We start from the raw sequence: 19,886 nt of genomic DNA, 5'->3' as shown, positions 1-19,886 counted from the left end.
GTCTCTTGTGCATCCCCCGATTTTAATCGTTCCACCATTGGTGGCCGGGCCTTCAGCTGCCTGACCCCAAGCTCTGGAATTCCCTCCTTAAACATCTCCACCTCCCTCTGGAATTCCCTCCCTCAACCTCTCTGTCTCCCTCTGGAATTTCTTCCCTAAATGTCTCCGTCTCCCTCTGGAATTTCTTCCCTAAATGTCTCCATCTCTCTCTCTTTCTCCTCCTAGAAGGTGCTTCCTTAAAACCGACCTCTTTGCCTAAACCTTTAGTCACCTGTCCTAATGTCTCTTTGAGCGGCTCGGTAATGAGCCCCCTGTAAACTACCCTGGGAAGTTGCATGCTGGTGTCCTGAACGCAAGTTATCCCGACGTTGCTGTGACAGGCTCTCCCTTTGCTCCGCAGTCTCTCAACGAATTCCTGGACTCGGTGGGCACGCCGCTGGAGATCACGGACGGCTTCATCAGCAGTATCTCGGTGACCATCCCCTGGTCTGCCCTCATCACTGAGAACTGCACCGTGGAGGTGACAGGCCTGCAGGTGACATGCAGGCCCAAGTATCGTTTCGGTGAGTTGCAGCCTGAGGTAGGATGAAACTGTGGCTGGGGGGAGGGGGTTGGGGGGCTGGTGGGGGGGTGGAGGAAAGAGTGGACAGACGCTCCCACATCACGAGTGGGTTGTGATTTTCCTGAGGTGCTACTGGTCTCCTCTGCCTCTTAAGGGGAGATGGTGGCACAGTCATTGGACTAGGGCCTGACCTGCACTCACGACCTCTACCATCTAGAAGGACAAGGGCAGCAGACACATGGGGAACACCACCACCTGCAAGTTCCCCTCCGAGCCACTCACCATCCTGACTTGGAAATATGTCGGCCGTTCCTTCACTGTCGCTGGGTCAAAATCCTGGAACTCCCTCCCTAACAGCACTGTGGGTGTACTTACACCACAGGGACTGCAGCGGCTCAAGAAGGCGGCTCACCCCCACCTTCTCAAGGGGCATTTGGGGGTGGGCAATAAATGCTGGGCCCAGCCAGCGATGCTCATGTCTCGTGAAAGAATTTAAAAAAACCCCAAGGCCTGGGTTAACGCTCTGGGGGCACGGGTACAAATCCCGCCACAGTAGCAGGCGGAGTTTAAAGAGAGAGGTGAAACGGGTTTTTTTTGTTTTGGGAGGTGGGGGGGGAGGCGGGGGCAGGGAGTGGGGGGGGGCGTGGTGGGTAAAGCTGACCCCTGAGACCCGATAGATCAGGTGCGAGTCAAACGTCAGCTGCCTCGACTGATAGGCTAGGCCAACCTCTGGGAGCTGGCATTGTTCAGCCAGTGGCCAGGCAGAAACCACAGGTATTTATAAAGCGATGTCACGGAGGTGAAAGTGGGCCGTCTTGGAGGGGAAGAGGGTACTGGGGGCGGGTGGGGTAGGGGGAATGGGCAGGGGCTGTGGTGTTTCGTAGCCAGACTCAGAGTGAGATGCCAAGGTTGTGAACGGCCTGGTTCAGCCTGAAAGTGGGAGAGGGATCACCCGCCACCCAGCTCGCTTGTCACTGGCAGGCTGTGCAGTTTGAGCTGCTTAACCTCGAGCAGTCACCCCTGCCCTCGCTCGACGAGCCTGAGGCCTTGCTACCTTTCTCCTGAGCTTTCCCGGGCTGGTTGTAATCGCACAGGCCGAGAGTGTGCGCACTCTGTCCTGTAAACTGAGACTGGTAAACTGTTCCTCACTCACTTGGTCCACAGGCGCTTAAGCATGGCTGATGGACTTTACACATGTCGGGCACCCTGAAGGTATACTGCATAGTGTGTTCAGCTCTCAGGAAGTGTTATACATTGAGCTACATTGGACCTGCAGCCCAGAAGCAGGCTATTTGATCTAACTGGCCGTGTTGGCGTTTATACTCCTTGAATAGCCAAACAGGAGGAGGCCATTCAGCCTCTCGCGCCTGTTCCACCATTCAGTGAGATCATGGCTGACCTTTGATCTAACTCCATATTTGCCCCATATCCCTTAATACCTAAAATCTCTCAGCCTTAGATTTAAAATTAACCATTGATCCTGCATCGATCGCCGTTTGCGGAAGAGAGTTTCCAAACTTCCCCTCCCCTGTGTGTGTGGAAGTGTTTCCTAATCTCACTCCTGAAAGGCCTGACTCTCATTTTTAGACTCTGCCCCCTAATCCTAGACTCCCCCAAGCAACGGGAATAATTTCTCCCTCTCTACCCTATCCCCCTTCATATCTTGAAAACTTTGATCAAGTCCCCCCTTAATCTTCTAAATTCCAGGAAATGCGAGCCTAGTTTGTGTAATCTCTCCTCGTGATTTAACCCTTGGAGTCCAGGTATCATTCTGGTAAATCTACACTGCACTCTCTCCAACCTCACTATATCCTTCCTAAGGTGTGGTGCCCAAAGCTGCTCCCAGTGACTCCAGGTGCGGCCTAACCAGGGCTTTGTACAGCTGAAACCTGACTTCTACCCCACCTTGTGTTCCAGTACTCCAGATATAAAGGCCAGTATTCTATTTTATCCCGTCCATCGACATATCCTTCTATTAATTTCCTCCTCATGCTCTTATCTATCTTCTTAAAAAATCCACACCATTCCACTCAGCCACTCCCTGTGGCAGCGAGTTCCACATTCTGCCCACTCTCTGGGTAAATAAGTTTCTCCTGAATTCCCGATTGGATTTATCAGTGACTGTCTTATATTGATGGTCCTGAGTTCCCCCCGCGCCCCAAGTGGAAATCTCCTTACCTGATCAAATTCCTTCATCATTTTAAGCACCTTCATCAAATCAACCCTTAGTTCACACTTCTAGAGAAGGAATCTGCACCATTAATTTGCCTTTTCCCTTCAGAGCCACTGACTGGATCTGTGTGACGTCAGCATAGAGTTGTGCAACTCTCATTGGTCCCTGTCGCGTGTGCAATACGTACAGCAGTCATTTCTGCCTGCCTCTTACCCCACTCCCACCCACACTGCCTTGTGGTTCCAAGAGTAAATGCGGCCCACTCCTGGTGTTCACTCCATGGCTGGGAACAGGACTCTCCGTCCCTGACCAGTTAGTCAGGGTAAGTCCAATTCCCCACAACTCACCTTCTCCCTGTACGTAAGAGTGTGTGGTAGAGTCATAGAGGTCTACAGCACAGAAGAAGGCCCTTCGGCCCATCAAGCCTGCACTGGTCAAACAAGTACCTAACTATTCTAATCCCATTTTCCAGCACTAGGCCCATAGCCTAGTATGCCATGGCATCGCAAGTGCACATCCAAATACTTCTTAAATGTTATGAGGGTTTCTGCCTCCACCACCCTTTCAGGCAGTGAGTTCCAGATTCCCACCACCCTCTGGGTGAAAAAATTCTTCCTCACATCCCCTCTAAACCTCCTGCCCCTTAAATCTATGCCCCTCATAATTTCTCAATCATGTCCCCCCTCAATCTCCTCTGCTCCAGGGAAAATAACCCCAGTCTATCCAATCTCTCCTCATAACTAAAACTCTCCAGCCCAGGCAGCATCCTGGTAAATCTCCTCTGCTCTCTCTCTAGTGCAATCACATCCTCCCTATAATGCGGATTCCAGAACTGCATGCAATACTCTAGCTGTGGCCTAACCAGCATTTTATACAGTTCCAGCATAAGTTCCTGGTTCTTATATTCTATGCCTCAGCTAATAAAGGCAAGTATCCCATATGCCTTCTTAACCACCTTATCTACCTGTCCCGCTACCTTAAGGGACCGGTGGATAGGCACACCAAGGTCCTTCTGATCCTCGGTACTTCCCAGAGTCCTACCATTCAACGTGTATTCCTGTGCCTTGTTTGTCCTGCCCAAGTGCATCACCTCACATTTATGTGGATTAAATTCATTTTGCCGCTGATCAGCCCATCTGACCAGCCCGTCTATATCCTCCTGTAATCTAAGGCTATCCTCCTCACTATTTACCACCCCACCAATTTTCGTGTCATCTGCGGACCCACTGATCAACCCTCCTACACTCAAATCTAAATCATTTATATATACCACAAAAACAGCAAGGGACCCAACACCGATCCCTGTGGAACCCCACTGGACACAGGCATCCAGTCACAAAAACACCCCTCGACCAACACCCTCTGCTTCCTGCCACTCAGCCAATTCTGGATCCAATTTGCCAAATTGCCATGTATCCCATGGGCTCTTACCTTCGTTATCAGTCTCCCATGCGGGGCCTTATCAAAAGCCTTGCTGAAGTCCAAGAAGGATAGATTCCGGCTCTCGCGTTCACCAGAATGCTTGAGAAGATTGAAGTATGAGGACTGGTTGCACAACTTCTTCTTGCCATCTCTTCAGTTCAGAAGGAAGGCCAAAAAGTGACCTGATCGAGATCGAAAAAATGGTAAAAGGATTCGATAGGGTCAATAGAGAGAAACTATTTCCTCTGGTGGTGGTGGTGGGGTGGGGGTGGGGGGGAGGTGGGGAATACAGAATAAGGGGGCAGAACCTTAAAATGACAGCCAGGCCATTCGGGGGTGATGTCAGAAAGCGCTTCTTCACTCAGGGGGGAGCGGGAGTCTGGAACTCTCCCCCCCGGAAAAGCTGTGGAAGCTGTCGGTCAATTGGAAAAAATTCATATCAAATTGATAGACTTTTGATGGGTTAGGGTTTCAAAGGTTAAAGAGCACCGACTGGTAAATAGAGTGGAGATACAGATCTAACGATCTAATTGTATGGCGAAATAGGCATGAGGGGCTGACTGGCCTTCTGGTTCTAAATTACGAGAATGGCACTCTATTGTTCCAAAGCTGGTCGGAGATAAGGGGAGTTGGTCAGAGTTCTGCTTTTCACCAATATTCAGTGATCCATCCCCTAATGGAGAATTTACTGAGGTAATGTTGGTCCTGTTGTCCAGTGCTGATATACTCCCAACCTGGGTGAGCAGACTGTTGGCACAAAGTCATTAGGGCACAGAAGGAGGTCATTCAGCCCATCGAATCCATGCCGGCTCTTTGCACACCAATCCAGTCAGCCCCATTCCCCCCACCCCCACCCGCTCTATCTCCGAATCCCTGCAAGTTTATTTCCCTCGAGGGCCCGTCCAATTTCCTTCTGAACTCAATCATCGTCTCCGCTTCCACCCCCCTCGTGGGCAGCGAGTTCCAGGTCCTCACCATTCACTGCTTAAAAACGCTCCTCCTCACACCACCCACTGCATCTCTTGCCCAAAACCATAAATCTGTGTCCCCCTTGCCCTCGTACCATTGGCTAATTACCATGTCTATCTTATTTAAACCTGTTATCATCTTGTCCACCTCTATCAAATCCCCCCTCGACCTCCTCTGCTCCAAGGAGAACAACCCCAGCTTCTCCAACCTAATCCCATCACTAAAATCCCCTCATCCCTGGGACCGTTCTGGTCAATCTCCTCCGCAACCCTCTCGAGGACCCTCACATCCTCCCTAAAGTGTACCCTGTCACGTGAATAATGGCAAATGGGGTGTGGGGGTGGGGGTTACAGGAGTGCTACCCCTGATCATGGAACCACTTAAGCATCTTGAATTGGCAAGGCGGGGGGGGATACACTGTTCAGCAAACTCGAGTTCCACGTTCCTTATGTCCCTTCTAAACAACTCCTGATCCGTTGACTCCCTCGGGCCTGACCTGCACCCCCACAGTACCCTTCTCCAACCCCTGCTTTAGGATGCAGGTTATGAGCTAAAAGCAGAGGGTATTGTCGGTCAGCAGGTCAGGCAGCAAGTACCGGGCTGAGAGCTAAGTGTCAAGGGCTCCGGGTGGTGACTCTTCATCGGAGCATTGACCAGAAATGTTGACTGTTGTTCTCTCAGCACTCTGCTGGCCAGCTCCCCCAGCCTGACCTCCGCCAATCCTTTGAGTGGTTTAAGGGAAACATAGTATAGGTGCATTTGGGAACATGATGGATTACAAAGGACATAAAGCACAGAAACAGGTCATTCGGCCCAGCTGCTCCTTGCCGATTTTTATGCTCCACTCGAGCCTCCTCCCATCTTTCCCTATATAAATCTATCATTGTAACCCTCTATTCCTTTCTCCCTCATGCGTTTATCCAGCTTCCCCCTTAAATGCATCAACACTATTCACCTCAACCACTCGCCGTGGTAGCGAGTTCCCCTCTCTCACTACTCTGTGCCTAAAGAAGCTTCTCCTGATTTCCCAGTCTTGGCGACTGTCTTTATTAATATTAATGGTCTCTAGTTATGCTCTTCCCCACAAGAGGAAACGTTCTCCCCGTACCCACTCAATCAAAACCTTCCAAAATTTTAAAGGTCGCTTAATATGCCATCCCACAGCCTTGTTTTTATTTTAAGGAAAAGAGACCCAGCCTGTCAGTCCTTTTTTTGAAGGTTATCGCCACACATGAAGAAAGGATTGTCAATGGGGTGAGCTCCGGAAGGAGTCTTCCCATGGAGTATAAATACCAGCACGGGGCCAGTTGGGCCGAATGGCCTGTTCCTGTGCTGCAGACTTTACGCGATATTTCAGATTTCTAGCATCCCGAGTGTGGGCCAAATGGCCTGTTTCTGTGCTGCAGACTTTACGCGATATTTCAGATTTCTAGCATCCCGAGTATGGACCAAATGGCCTGTTTCTGTGCTGCAGACTTTACGTGATATTTCAGATTTCTAGCATCCCGAGTATGGGCCAAATGGCCTGTTTCTGTGCTGTAGACTCTGTGTAGTTCGGATTCCCAGCACCCACGGTATCTCGCTTTGGTTGCGGAGTGCTCAGGCTTTTGAACCCGCCTCCGGGCACCTGCTAACTCTTTTGCTATAACTCTCTGCCTTGCAGTCCCAGGGACCGAGTCCCCCAGCTGGTCATCGTGCATGACGACCAGCATGCAGCTAGCCAAAGAGTGCCTGAAGGAGCAGGCTGAGGAGCCAGAAGAACCCACGCAGCCCCTGGAGGGGCTGGAGATGTTTGCACAGACCATCGAAACAGGTAAGCACGATGAAACTCATAGTTAATGCTTTGGTTTATTTGACCCCCTCAGCCTCCCAGGTTCCCAGCAATGAAGGAAAGATCGTGCATTTCTATAGCACCTCTCACGACCTCGGAATGTCCCAAAGTGCTTTACGGCCAATTAAGCCCATCTTCTAGTGCCGTCACTGTTATAACGTAGGAAATGTAGCAACCAATTGGTGTACAGCAAGATCCCACGAATGCAATGTGATAGTGACCCAAAATATCTATTTTTAATGTTGTTGGTTGAGGAATAAATATTGGCCCCATGACACCAGGGAGAACACCCCCTTGCTCTTTTTTCAGTAGTGGCCAGTGAGACCTTTTACATCCACCTGAGAGGACAGAGGGAGGTTTGGTTTCATGTCTCAACTGAAAGATATAACTTCGACATTGCCCCGCTCCCTCAGTACTGACCCTCTGAAATTGCAGCACTCCCTCAGGACTGACCCACTGACAGTGCAGCGCTCCCTCAGTACTGACCCTCCGACAGTGCAGCACTCCTTCAGTACTGACCCACTGACAGTGCAGCGCTCCCTCAGTACAGGCCCTCTGACAGTGCAGCGCTCTCTCAGTACTGGCCCTCTGAAATTGCAGCACTCACTCAGTACTGACCCACTGACATTGCAGCACTCCTTCAGTACTGACCCACTGACAGTGCAGCGCTCCCTCAGTACTGGCCCTCTGAAATTGCAGCACTCCCTCAGGACTGACCCACTGACAGTGCAGCACTCCCTCAGTACTGACCCTCTGACAGTGCAGCACTCCCTCAGTACTGACCCTCTGACAGTGCAGCGCTCCCTCAGTACTGACCCTCTGACAGTGCAGCGCTCTCTCAGTACTGGCCCTCTGAAATTGCAGCACTCACTCAGTACTGACCCACTGACAGTGCAGCACTCCTTCAGCACTGACCCACTGACAGTGCAGCGCTCCCTCAGTACTGGCCCTCTGAATTTGCAGCACTCCCTCTGTACTGACCCACTGACAGTGCAGCACTCCCTCAGTACTGACCCTCTGACAGTGCAGCACTCCCTCAGTACTGACCCTCTGACAGTGCAGCACTCCCTCAGTACTGACCCTCTGACAGTGCAGCGCTCCCTCAGTACTGACCCTCTGACAGTGCAGCGCTCCCTCAGTACTGACCCTCTGACAGTGCAGCACTCACTCAGTACTGACCACTCTGACAGTGCAAAGCTCCCTCAGTACTGACCCTCCAACAGTTCAGCAGGAGAGTGGGTTTAGACTGAGTAGGGTTAAAGGGTACATGCATAGCAAGCACCCACAAACAACAGTGTGACAATGACCGGATAATCTATTTTCGTGCTCTTCGGTGTGGTATAAACATTGGCTTCAGGACCACAGATAAATCCCCTGCTCCTCCATGCACCTGAGAGGAAGCATGGGGCCTCGGTTTAACATCTCCCCTCAAAGGTGCCACCTCTGACAGTGCAGTACTCCCACAGTATTGCATTGGTGCATCAGTGTAGATTTTTTTGTGCCAAAGTTCTAGAATAGCACTGCCAGCCAGTGAATGGATTATGCTGTTGCTGCTTGTGGTACTCCGGTTTATTAAATCACCTTTGTCAAATTTGTTTTTGATTAACCAGTGCTGAGGAGGATAAAAGTTACATTCCTTGACACTATAGTTCGAGTGGAACACACTCCAGATGGGTCCAGGACCGGAGTTGCCCTGGAAGTGCACATTAAAAGGTCTGTAATTATAATATTCTAACTTTGGACGAATTGAATTCAGAGATTTTCAGCAACTGGACACTATTGTACCTACCCTCGTGGTGTTTGGTGGGGACAGTGTAGAGGATGATTTACTCTGTATCTAACCCCGTGCTGTACCTGTCCTGGGAGAGTTTGATGGGGACAGTGTAGAGGGAGCTTTACTCTGTATCTAACCCCGTGCTGTACCTGTCCTGGGAGTGTTTGATGGGGACAGTGTAGAGGGAGCTTTACTCTGTATCTAACCCTGTGCTGTACCTGTCCTGGGGGTGATTGATGAGGACAGTGTAGAGGGTGCTTTACTCTATCTAACCCTGTGCTGTACCTATCCTGGGAGTGTTTGATGGGGACAGTGTAGAGGGTGCTTTACTCTATCTAACCCTGTGCTGTACCTGTCCTGGGAGTGTTTGATGGGGACAGTGTAGAGGGAGCTTTACTCTGTATCTAACCCCGTGCTGTACCTGTCCTGGGAGTGTTTGATGGGGACAGTGTAGAGGGAGCTTTACTCTATCTAACCCTGTGCTGTACCTGTCCTGGGAGTGTTTGATGGGGACAGTGGAGAGGGAGCTTTACTCTATCTAACCCTGTGCTGTACCTGTCCTGGGAGTGTTTGATGGGGACAGTGTAGAGGGAGCTTTACTCTGTATCTAACCCTGTGCTGTACCTGTCCTGGGAGTGTTTGATGGAGACAGTGTAGAGGGAGTTTTACTCTGTATCTAACCCCGTGCTGTGCGTGTCCTGGGAGTGTTTGATGGGGACAGTTTAAAAATGAGGGATCTCTCGGTTAAGGTGGAGATGAGGAGGAATTTCTTCTCTCAGAGGGTTATTAGTCTGTGGAATTCTCTCCCCCGGAAAGCACTGGAGGCTGGGTCAGTGAATATATTCAAGGCTGAGTTAGACAGATTTTTGATTGAATAGGGAATCAAGAATTATGGAGGGGTGGGGCAGGTAGGAAAGCGGAGTTGAGGCCGCGATCAGATTGGCCATGATCTTATTGATTGACGGAGCAGGCTCGAGGGGCTGAATGGCCTACTCGTCGTTTCTCTTACGTTGATAAGTACCGAAGCACTTACACAGTCATCTCTAACACAGTTGTCTCTACATTTCTGCGATGGTGTCCTCAGGTTGGAGTACTGTGACGAAGCTGTGAAGGACTCTGGAGGCTTCTCGAAGAGAGACCCCATTCCCATTGACATCCACCAGCCTCCGGCCTTCGTCCACAAGGTGCTGCAGTTTTCCGGGGTGCTGCTGCACTATGAGGAGATCCCTGAGCAGGGTAGGGAACCCCAGACCTCAGCGCCCATACCACAGGTAAGGGTCTTCACCAGGAACCCTGCAGAAACAAAGCCCTTCCTCTGGCCGCTAGGAAAGCACTGGGGCCAGCAAGGGAAAAGCTGGGCCTTACATTTAGCACAAAGGTACAGGTATAGAAACATAGATTTAAGGGCACAGAAGCCTTTCGGGTCATTGTGTCAGTGGCAGCCGCAAAAGAGTCCCTCAGTCCATTCCAACCTCCGGTTCTTGGTCCTTACAGACTTTGGATGTTGTTAAGACGAGAGACACATTGCTGAAGTGACATACGTTCGTACACGGGGACCTGTTCCCTGCAAACAAAATGAACATATTCAGGCCTTGCATCTTTTCTGAATTACCAGGGAGCTTGGGGAGCCTATAGCTCCCCTTTGCTTTCCCCATGGTAATGCCTCAGCCAGTCAGAGCTGACTTGTCAACCAATCAGCACCCTTTTCTCCTGTGGCATAAATTGTTGTGATTGTTTGAAATTTGGCATTCTTGTGTTGGTCCTGATGAGTGCGAGGCGAAAAGCTTCGACAACATGCCTCTCTTTTCAGCAGTGTTCAGGTTTTTGATCTGTGATCCTGTAGGTTATGGCATCTCAAGTGCATGTCCAAGTGTCTTTCGGGGATTTCTGTATGATGTAAAGAAAATGGGCTGAGTGTTGGCAGTGTCCCCGTTTGGAGAGGCAAAATACATAATGAGGTTAGGATTAGAGCGAAATGTTTAAAAAAAACCTTGCATTTATATAGCACCTGTTCATAAACCTTGGGGTTGAGGGGCCCCAACACACTTTGTAACCAATGAAGTACTTTTGAAGTATTGCTGAAAGCGTCGAAGCTTTTCATCTTGCACTCATCAGGTCAGGTGCAAGAATGCCAAATTTCAAAGGGCGGGGGGGGTGGGCGACAAGTTAAACTGCATGGGGAGAGGATGTTGCTTGGTCAGAAGTCGACTCCGACTGGCTGAGTCATTGCCATAGTTCCCGCGTGCATTCTCCATGGCAGCTACCCGAGTCGACTTGCCAATCAATTAGCATCCTTTTCTCGTGCGGTATACATTGTTGCTGCTTTTGAAACTTGGCATTCTTGTGTTTGTCCGGATGACAGCATGTCTCTATTCCCAGCAATACTCGAGAGTTCTGTGCTACCAAGCGACAGTTTTGCACTTTTGAAGTGTTGTTGCTGTTGCGGTTTTGAAACAGGGCAGCCTCAGAGAGCACGGGCTGACGACCAGATAATCTGTGACGCTGACAGTCTGATATAAAATCCGGGAATGCTGGAAATGCTTGGAAGGTCAGGCAGCGTCTTTGGGGGGAGGAACAAAGTTGACCTTTCAGATAACCTATGACGTCACTTTGAGGGACAGGTATTGGCCGGGACCCTTCAAAATAACGCACAGGGTCTTTTGCGTTCATCTGGGAATGCAGATTTTGATGTCTTGCCTGAATAACGGCATTTCCGACAGTGCAGCACTTCCTCGGTACTGCACTGGGAATGTCGGCCTGGATTATGTGGATTAACCACATCTACATGCAGGGTGATGGCCAGCAGCTCCTGCCGGTATCAGTTTTTGGGATGGGGTGGGGGTGGTTGTTTTTCATCCGATGGTTCGGAGGAACCGGTGGGGTGGGGGAGAGCGAGAGCTCTCGGTGTTTGCTGCCATTTGGAGCAGAGGCGAATGGATGGGATGAGCTGCAAAGGGATCAGGATAAAACGCAAAGCCAGTGAGCCGGGCAAAGGAGACAGCGGGAGTGCAAATGAACCGGGCACAATGTCCGGGAATTGAGACAGTGCGAGGAAGTCGGGTCTTCAATGGGAAAGCATCCTTACCCCCATCAGCTCAGTGCGAGTGGCAGTGAAAGGGGCAGAAAGGACCTTCATCGCCATTACGGCCCTGGGGAAGGCCATTCAGCCCATTGAGTCCGTGCCAGCTCTCAGTGGAGCAGTTCAGTCAGTCCCATTCCCGCCCCCACTCCTGCCCCATCCCCGTAGCTCTATGAGTTAATTTCCCTCAAGTGTCCATGCAATTTCCTTTGATCCTTGTTCCTTTTGAGAAAGGGCCATATGTTGTTAAACCACAAAGCCAAAAATATCACAGAAGCATTTTACAGCCACTGATTGATGTGACAGTCATGCTTTCACAGGCATATGAGACAAGCAATTTCCACAGTCAGCTCCCAGCAATGATACATACGAATATATAAATTAGGAGCAGGAGAAGGCCATTTGGCCCCCTCAAGCCTGCTCCGCCATTTAATAAGATCGTGGCTGATCTGATTGTAACCTCAACACCACATCTCCAACTCCCCCGATAACCTTTCACCCTCTCGTTAATCAAGAATCTTTCTAGCTCTGCCTTAAAAATATTCAAAGTCTGCTTCCATCGCCTTTTGAGGAAGAGAGTTCCAAAGATTCCCAACCCCCGACGGAAAAATTCTCATCTCTGTCTTAAATGGGTGACCCCTTATTTTTTAACAGTGACCCCTAGATTTAGATTCTCCCACAAGAGGAAACATTCTCTCCACATCCACCCTGTCAAGGCCCCTCAGGATCTTATATGTTTCAATCAAGTCGCCTCTCACTCACCTAAACTCCAGTGGATACAAGCCTAACCTGTCCAACCTTTCCTCATAAGACAACCCACTCACTCCAAGTATTAGTCCAGCAAACCTTCCAACACATTTACATCCTTCCTTAAATAAGGAGACCAATACTGTGATGATGTGAATACCTCTTTTTGTTGGCCATTGAGGGAAAGATTGCTGGCCCAGGGCACCTCCATGCCCAATTTAACAGTGGGCATAGATCCTGTACTGGGATACAGTCAATACCCTAGTCTGAGAGTCTATTACTCCCTGACCTAGGACTCAAGTCTCTGGGTTAGACTGTGGCTCGAACCCACGATCTTCCAAAGCAGAGGTGAGAGTGTGATAATTGACAGGACCAGGCGTTACGCTGCAGTGCTCAGAAGGGATAGCAAGACCCCGTGAAGATTCACGATATCTCCCTTTGCTGTGTCCCAAATATACTACTGAATTAAAGCGCCGCTCACTTCTTGAGAGGTGGATTCTGTCGGACGAGATTAATTGCCAGAAGCATCGTTCTTCTGAAGTGTTTTTAAAAAATACATCCCTTCTCTTCCACAGCGAGCGGAATCGGCGGCACCCTCCGCTGGGGAATCACACGCTTGCCCTGAAGCGAGCAGCAGGACTGCAGAGGGAAGCAGTTTGCCGCCGCACTCGCCAATGATGCAGATTGGCAGTTGCACGGGGTGCATGGAGATGACTGTGAAACTCAAGCAGAACGACGCACTCCCTGGACCGAAGGTTACTGGGGCAGCGGGGTTGGGTGTGGGGTGGAGGCGGAGGGGCGAGGAGCGGACAACAGATTTGGGCATGGGGGTGGGGGGTGGGTGGTGGAAACACTATACGCGCTGTGCTGTGCCCGCTTTCCCCAGCAGTTGCTGGTCTGTTTTTAGAAATGAGAGATTTCCACTTCGCGTTTCGCAATCTCAGGACGTCCCGAAGCACTTTATTGACGACGAAGTGCTTTTCGAAACTCAGTCCCTATTGTGGGAAACGCCGCAGGCAGCCTGCGCACAGCAAGCTCCCACAAACTGCCATGTGATAATGACCAGATCACCTGTTTTAGGTGGTGTAGGTTGAGTGTTAAATATGGATTCCGGGGCACTCGGGAGAATTCTGCAGTGAAAGGGTGGCCGTGGATCTTTTACGTTCACCCAAGAGAGTTGAACGTTGCATCCAAAAGGCGCCACCCCTGACAGTGCAGCACCCACTCCGTGTCGCACTGGACTATCAGCCCCAGATTTCTGTGCTCCGGTGTCTGAAGCAGGACTTGAACCCGCAACCTTCTGACTCAGTGTGCTACCCACTGAGCCATGGCTGACCCAGTTCTGGACTGTTTCTAGCGATTCTGTATTCCATCAGTCATAAATGCAGGTCAGGTCAAAGAGGGCCCCAAGTCAGCATTTAAAGGCAGGCTTTCAACCCTTGGTCAGGGAGGCCAAATTGGTGCACATCGATGGTAGCCCTTGAGAGTATTAAGATTCAAAGCGTTGTCGAACACTGGAAGTGGCAAAAGCAAAATACTGAGGATGCTGGAAATCTGAAACAAAAACAAAAATAGCTGGAACAACTCAGCAGGTCTGACAGCATCTGCGGAGAGGGATACAGTTAATGTTTCGAGTCCGGCTGACCCTTCATCAGTACTAGAGAAACGAGGTGAAATATAAACTGGTAGAGGGGGATGGGACACGTAGAGCTGGATAGAGGGCCAGTGATAGGCGGAGGCAAAGAAGAGATTGCCAAAGATGTCTTAGACAAAAGGACAAAGGTTTGTTGATGGTGGTGATATTACCTAAAAGATGTGCTAATGGGGACATTAAGGGTAGCAAGCAGGACGAGCAAGTGATAGATAGCCCTAGTGGGGGTGGGGTGGGGGGAAAAGGAAGGGATCGAAATGAGTTGAAAGGTCGAGCTAAAACAATAGATCTTAATAAATTTAAAAATAGGTGGGAAAAGAAAAATATATTTTTAAAAAATTATAAATTATTGGAAAAAGGGGGGATCGGAAAGAGGGTGGGGATGGAGGAGAGAGTTCATGATCTGAAATTGTTGAACTCAATGTTAAGTCCGGAAGGAGTTCCTTTCCTTCAAGGACACTAGAGACCTCCAGACGTGTGTTGCCCCAAGGCGGGTGGGGAGCAGCAACCACTGTTAAATTGGATTTGGGGATGTTGGTTCTTGCCCGCAATTGGAGTCTAGAACCAAGGGGAAGTCCCTCAGCGCTGTCGGCTGGTCACTGTAAAACCTCTCGCTCTAACGCACCACTGAACCCGAAACGCAAACACCTAATGCCTCAGAGAGGGTGCAAGAGCCACTGAGGAGGAAAGGCGATATGTTGTCCGCTAAGGTTGCCGACCCCCTTGTTCTATCCCAGATGATGTGAATGAATACAAATGGTGGATTTATCCTAGCCTGCCTTGTGTTTTAGCTCAACCTTTTAACTCATTTCGATCCCTTCCCCCCCATCCCCACTAGGGCTATTTATCACTTGCTCGTCCTGCTTGCTACCCTTAATGGCCCCATTAGCACATCTTTTAGATAATATCACCACCATCAACACCCCTTTGCCCTTTTGTCTATGACAATCTTTGGCAATCTCTCCTTTGTCTCCGCCTATCACTGGCCCCCTACCCAGTTCTACCTGTGCACCGGATCAGAACTGAGAGGATACAGCATTCAGGAAAGACTGAACAGACCGGGGTTCCGTCCTCTGTTAAGGGAAGGCTGATAGTGGCCTAAAAGTGGCCCTCAGGACAATTAAAGAACTTGATAGGGTAGACGTAGAGGTGTTGCCACTTGTGGGAAGGGAACGTTAAAAAAAAAGGAGTTGGAAAATGCCATTTGGCCCCTTGAGTCTGCTCTGTCAAACCCAGGGGTCATCGGTGTAAGAGACAGTCACTAATAAATCCAATCGGGAACCCAGGAGGAACTTCTTTACCCAGAGACTGGTGGGAGTGTGGAATGTTGAGGTGAAGAGTATAGATGCGTTTAAGGGGAAAGCTGGATAAACACATGAGGGAGAAAGGAATAGAAGATTATGCTGATGGGGGGAGATGAAGACGGGGGTGGGAGGAGGCTTGCGTGGAGCATAAACACCAGTGTGGACCAGTTGGGCTGAATGGCCTGTTTTTGTGCTGTAGCCTTGACACAACCTGATACAATGCCTTGTATCAAAAGATATGAATTATCTTCCATTGTAGGAACAGAATGGGAGGCCATTCAGCCCCTCGGGCTATTACATGGGAACAGGAGGAGGCTATTCAGCTCCTCAGGCCTGTTAATACGGGAACAGGAGAGGGCCATTCAACTTCTGGAGCCTGTCGCACAGGAACAGGAGAGGGCCATTCAGCTTCTTGAGCCTGTTAGACAGGAACAGGAAGAGGCCATTTAGCCCCTCGGGCTATTGCTTGGGAGCAGGAGGAGGCCATTCACCTTATTGAGCCCATGTGCCATTCAGTTAGATCATGACAGATCCTCCTGTCCCTGTGTAACAGGCCCGAGGGGCTGAATGGCCTCCCATTCTGTTCCCATGATGGAAGATACATCATATCTTTTGATACAAGGCATTGTATCAGGTTGTGTCGAGTCTATAGCACAGAAACTGGCCATTCGGCCCAACTGACCAATGCTGGTGTTTATGCTCCATACAAACCTCCTCCCACTCCCTTTCCATCTACCCCCCCTCCATCAACATAATCGTCTATTCCTTTCTCCCTCATGTGTTTATTCAGCTTCACCCTTAAACGCCTGAGGTCCATAACTGTGAACACGCTTCCCTCACAAAAATAGGGGATCAGGAACAGCAGCACTGTGGGTGTACCCACACCGCAGCGGCTCAAGAAGGCAGCTCACCACCACCTTCTCAGGGGCAGCTGTGGATGGGCAATAAATGCTGGCCCAGCCAGCGAAGCCCACATCCCATGAATGAATAAAAAAAAGCCCGGTTGATATTCCACCTCCCGGGAGCAGTGAAAAGGGTTCTGTTTCTTTGTTTGATCTGTGCTGACTGCTGTCCTTTTCTACCAGTTGGAATTAGATGGGAAGATGGGATCGCTGCACCTGTTCCTGAACCCACAACAGATCTCCAACCTGGCGGACTTACTCAGCACACTTCACCTCTCAGGTGAGCTCCGCGTAAGAGCTGGGTTTAAGGGTTCTCAGTGACTGGTCAACGAACGATGAAAGTGCCCGGATGTTACTCGATATAAAACCGTCAGCCTGTGAAAGAACTGGGCATTAATGCCCAAGCTCACCTGCGAGCTGTTGGGATGTTCCTTTCTTGCCAAGGTGCTTGGTGATGTTAGCAATTTGGGAGGGGGTTGTGGGATATTCCCATCCAGAGCCCGCGAGCCATTCCTGCCTCTGGAAAAACACACAGAGACTTTTTGGAACATTCCCTGTAAATTTTCATCCACATACTCGGTGATACCCCATGATGTCTGGAGCAGGGTTAGTTAAAGGTCTAATTATTGTTCATGAAATTTCCCCACCATTGACAGCTCCTCTGCTTGTTGTCTCTCACTTGATCAATATCATTCTCAGTGCAGGTACAGCACGGTTTAAGTACAGAGTAAAGCTCCTTCTCCACTGTCCCGGTGAAACACTCCCAGAGTAGGTCCAGCACGAGGTTAGATACAGAGTAAAGCTCCCTCTACATTGTCCCCATCAAACACTCCCAGGACAGGTAAAGCACGAGGTTACATACAGAGTGAAGCTCCCTCTACACTGTCCCCATCAAACACTCCCAGGACTGGTACAGCACGGGGTTAGATACAGAGTAAAGCTCCCTCTACACTGTCCCCATCAAACACTCCCAGGACTGGTACAGCACGGGGTTAGATACAGAGTAAAGCTCCCTCTACATTGTCCCCATCAAACTGTCCCAGGACAGGTACAGCACGGGGTTAGATACAGAGTAAAGCTTCCTCTACACTGTCCCCATCAAACACTCCCAGGACAGCATGGGGTTAGACACAGAGTATAGCTCCCTCTACCTTGGAGGAATGTGATCTACATTGCTGATTAGCATTTCCCATTTTCTACACGAGTTAACATGTGGTGTCTTTGAGTGAAATTGTTAGTTCACTGCTAAACTGGAGATAATTTTATGCTATGGGCTCATGCCCTTTAGGAACTGCCCAACTCCTTTCATGTCGGATCCATATAATTAGCAGGTAGGGAGGGTGTTCAGCCAGCGAGATGGGCTCTGTTTGAGCACGACGAATCTAGCATCTAACCCACTGCTCAGATTGTCCACTGTTGAATTCAGTTCAGAGGAGGTTTTGCCCACCTCTTGGATACCCTTTCAATTCTGTGCCTCCCTCACATCCCGCTGGTTTAAAAGTTTCTTGGGCCCGCGCCCTGGAGAGTGATTCTGAGCATACAGGGTCTCGATGTTGGGTGCAAAGGTCCTCTTTCTTCCTCCAGCCATTTTCTCCTACACATGTGTTGCATCCGTGTCTCTAAGCACCTCCTAGCTCACACCTCCCCGAAGATTTGTCTTGATGCCCTTCGATTTCTCCCCCTCCCCCACCCTTCTCGCCAACCCTTTGCCATGCCAAGTGTTAATGGGCTATTTAACTATGTCAGGCATCGCATCTAAGCCCAATTCTTGGTGTTGGTGCGTGTGAACTTTACTGCACGAGGGTGGCAGTCAGGAGCAGGACCCTGAGCTGATTGTTTCCTCCTACCTAGTCCAGTGGCACTGGGGCTAGTTGGCAAAAGGAAAGATTTAAATTTATATAGCACCTCAAACACCCCAAAGCCCTTTACAGCCCATGCTGTTGTGAAGTGGGAAATGCCAATTTCTACACAGCAAGCTCCCATAGCTGTTAAATCGATTCCAAGTCAGTTGATGAAGCATTTAACTGGACACTAATACTTTTCTTGATAGTAGGTTTATTTACAGAACGCAGCATTACATATGTCTGCTTCCTACCCACTACTCCTGTGTCCCCGCAATCTCTCTTTTTACATGCCCTAGGTATTTAACTGAACAACGCCCTTCACCTGTGTATCTTGACAATATTATTAGCATACCGTTAACAGTAAACAGCAAGGTAATACTGTCCAGTTAATCGTTTTACTTAGTGAGGTTGGTTGAGGGATAGGTATTGACGCAGGACTTCAAATACAGGGGGTTGGATCTTTCGCGTCCACTCGAGCCGGCAGAGGGCGCCTCTGACTGCACGGCACTCCCTCAGTACTGCAGTGGGAGGTGTGGGCCTGGATTATGGGGCTGAACTCCCTGGAGTGGGGCTCGATCCCACGACCTACTGTCTCAGGCAAGAGGCGCACTGACCCATGGCTGCACAGGCTTAGCCGAGACGAGCGAAGTCAGCAGCAGCACTGACTGGTAATTGAACCCCCCCTCCCCCCCCGACCTCCTTGCCTTGTCGTTCTGCGTCGATACCCCACTGCCCAGTGTTTTCCTGCTGGCCCACCCCTCCGATAATTTCCCTCGACGCTGGAGGGATTGTGTAACCGTATGAGTTTTATTTTTTTTGTTCCCTGCACTCGCCGCGAGGCAGAAGTGAACGGGCTGAGGGAAAAGCTGAGCAAGAGCCGGCCACTGGACCCCGAGGACTTCAAACTGATTGAGCAGGACCTCAACAAGCAGCTTCACTCGGGCCACAGCCTGGGGCACCCCAAGGGCGAAGAGCTGGACTCATTTGCAGGCACGGAGAACGGGGGTAAGGAGCTCATCTTTTCGTGCTCCGGCGCTACAGTTTGGGCCTTAAAAGCTCAAGAAATAGGAGCCGGCATAGGCCATCTGGCCCATCAAGCCTGCTCCGCTGTTCAGTGCGATCATGGCTGATCTGATTGTGGCCTCAACTCGGCTTTCCTGCCTATCCCCTCCTAACCCTTGACTCCCTGGTTGGTCAGAAATCTAACTCAGCCTTGGATAAACTCAATGATCCAGCCTCCATTGCTCCCTGGAAAAGAGAATTCCAAAGACTAATGACCCTCTTGAGAGAAGAAATCCCTCCTCCTCCTCCCCTCTGTCTTAATCCGGAGACCCCTTATTTTGAAACTGAGCCCCCGAGTTCGCGATTACCCCACAAGGGGAAGCACCCTCTCAGCCTCTCCCCTTCAAACTCCTGCAGAATCACCTCTCATTCTTCTAAACTCCAATGAGTATAGGCCCAACCTGCTCAACCTTTGCCTATTAGAGAAACCCCTTCATCCCGGGAATCAGCCGAGTGAACCTTCTCCCAGCTGCTCCCAATGAAAGTGTATCGCTCCATAAGTGAGGAGGCTGAGATCTACACAGTACTCACCAATGCTCTGTGCAGTTGTCTACTTCTAGGGAAGA

The 19,886-nt window shown here is 50.1% G+C and overlaps 2 protein-coding genes across 3 annotated transcripts in view; one reads left to right on the top strand and one right to left on the bottom strand.

The window, feature by feature from the left end:
- The window catches only part of LOC121274595, a 110,147-nt gene extending 107,303 nt beyond the window's left edge, over positions 1–2,844 (bottom strand). Inside the window, exon 1 of one of the 2 annotated variants that reach the window (XM_041181928.1) lies at positions 2,741–2,844. In XM_041181928.1, coding sequence (XP_041037862.1) covers positions 2,741–2,776 — 36 coding nt within the window. In that variant the 5' untranslated portion in view covers positions 2,777–2,844. The remainder of the gene's footprint in view (positions 1–2,740) is intronic. The other variant, XM_041181926.1, reaches the window with a different exon arrangement.
- The window catches only part of atg2a (autophagy related 2A), a 174,866-nt gene that overhangs the window by 37,788 nt on the left and 117,192 nt on the right, over positions 1–19,886 (top strand). Inside the window, exons 2-8 of the mRNA XM_041181922.1 lie at positions 401–563; positions 6,790–6,939; positions 8,568–8,670; positions 9,816–10,002; positions 13,133–13,312; positions 16,598–16,694; positions 19,102–19,263. Of these exons, the coding sequence (XP_041037856.1) occupies positions 401–563; positions 6,790–6,939; positions 8,568–8,670; positions 9,816–10,002; positions 13,133–13,312; positions 16,598–16,694; positions 19,102–19,263 (1,042 nt within the window). The remainder of the gene's footprint in view (positions 1–400; positions 564–6,789; positions 6,940–8,567; positions 8,671–9,815; positions 10,003–13,132; positions 13,313–16,597; positions 16,695–19,101; positions 19,264–19,886) is intronic.

The sequence above is a fragment of the Carcharodon carcharias genome (assembly GCF_017639515.1).
Source record: "Carcharodon carcharias isolate sCarCar2 chromosome 37 unlocalized genomic scaffold, sCarCar2.pri SUPER_37_unloc_1, whole genome shotgun sequence".
NCBI lineage: Eukaryota > Metazoa > Chordata > Chondrichthyes > Lamniformes > Lamnidae > Carcharodon > Carcharodon carcharias.
Note: the sequence above shows the minus strand (reverse complement) of the source record. Positions and strands in the feature narration are given on the sequence as shown.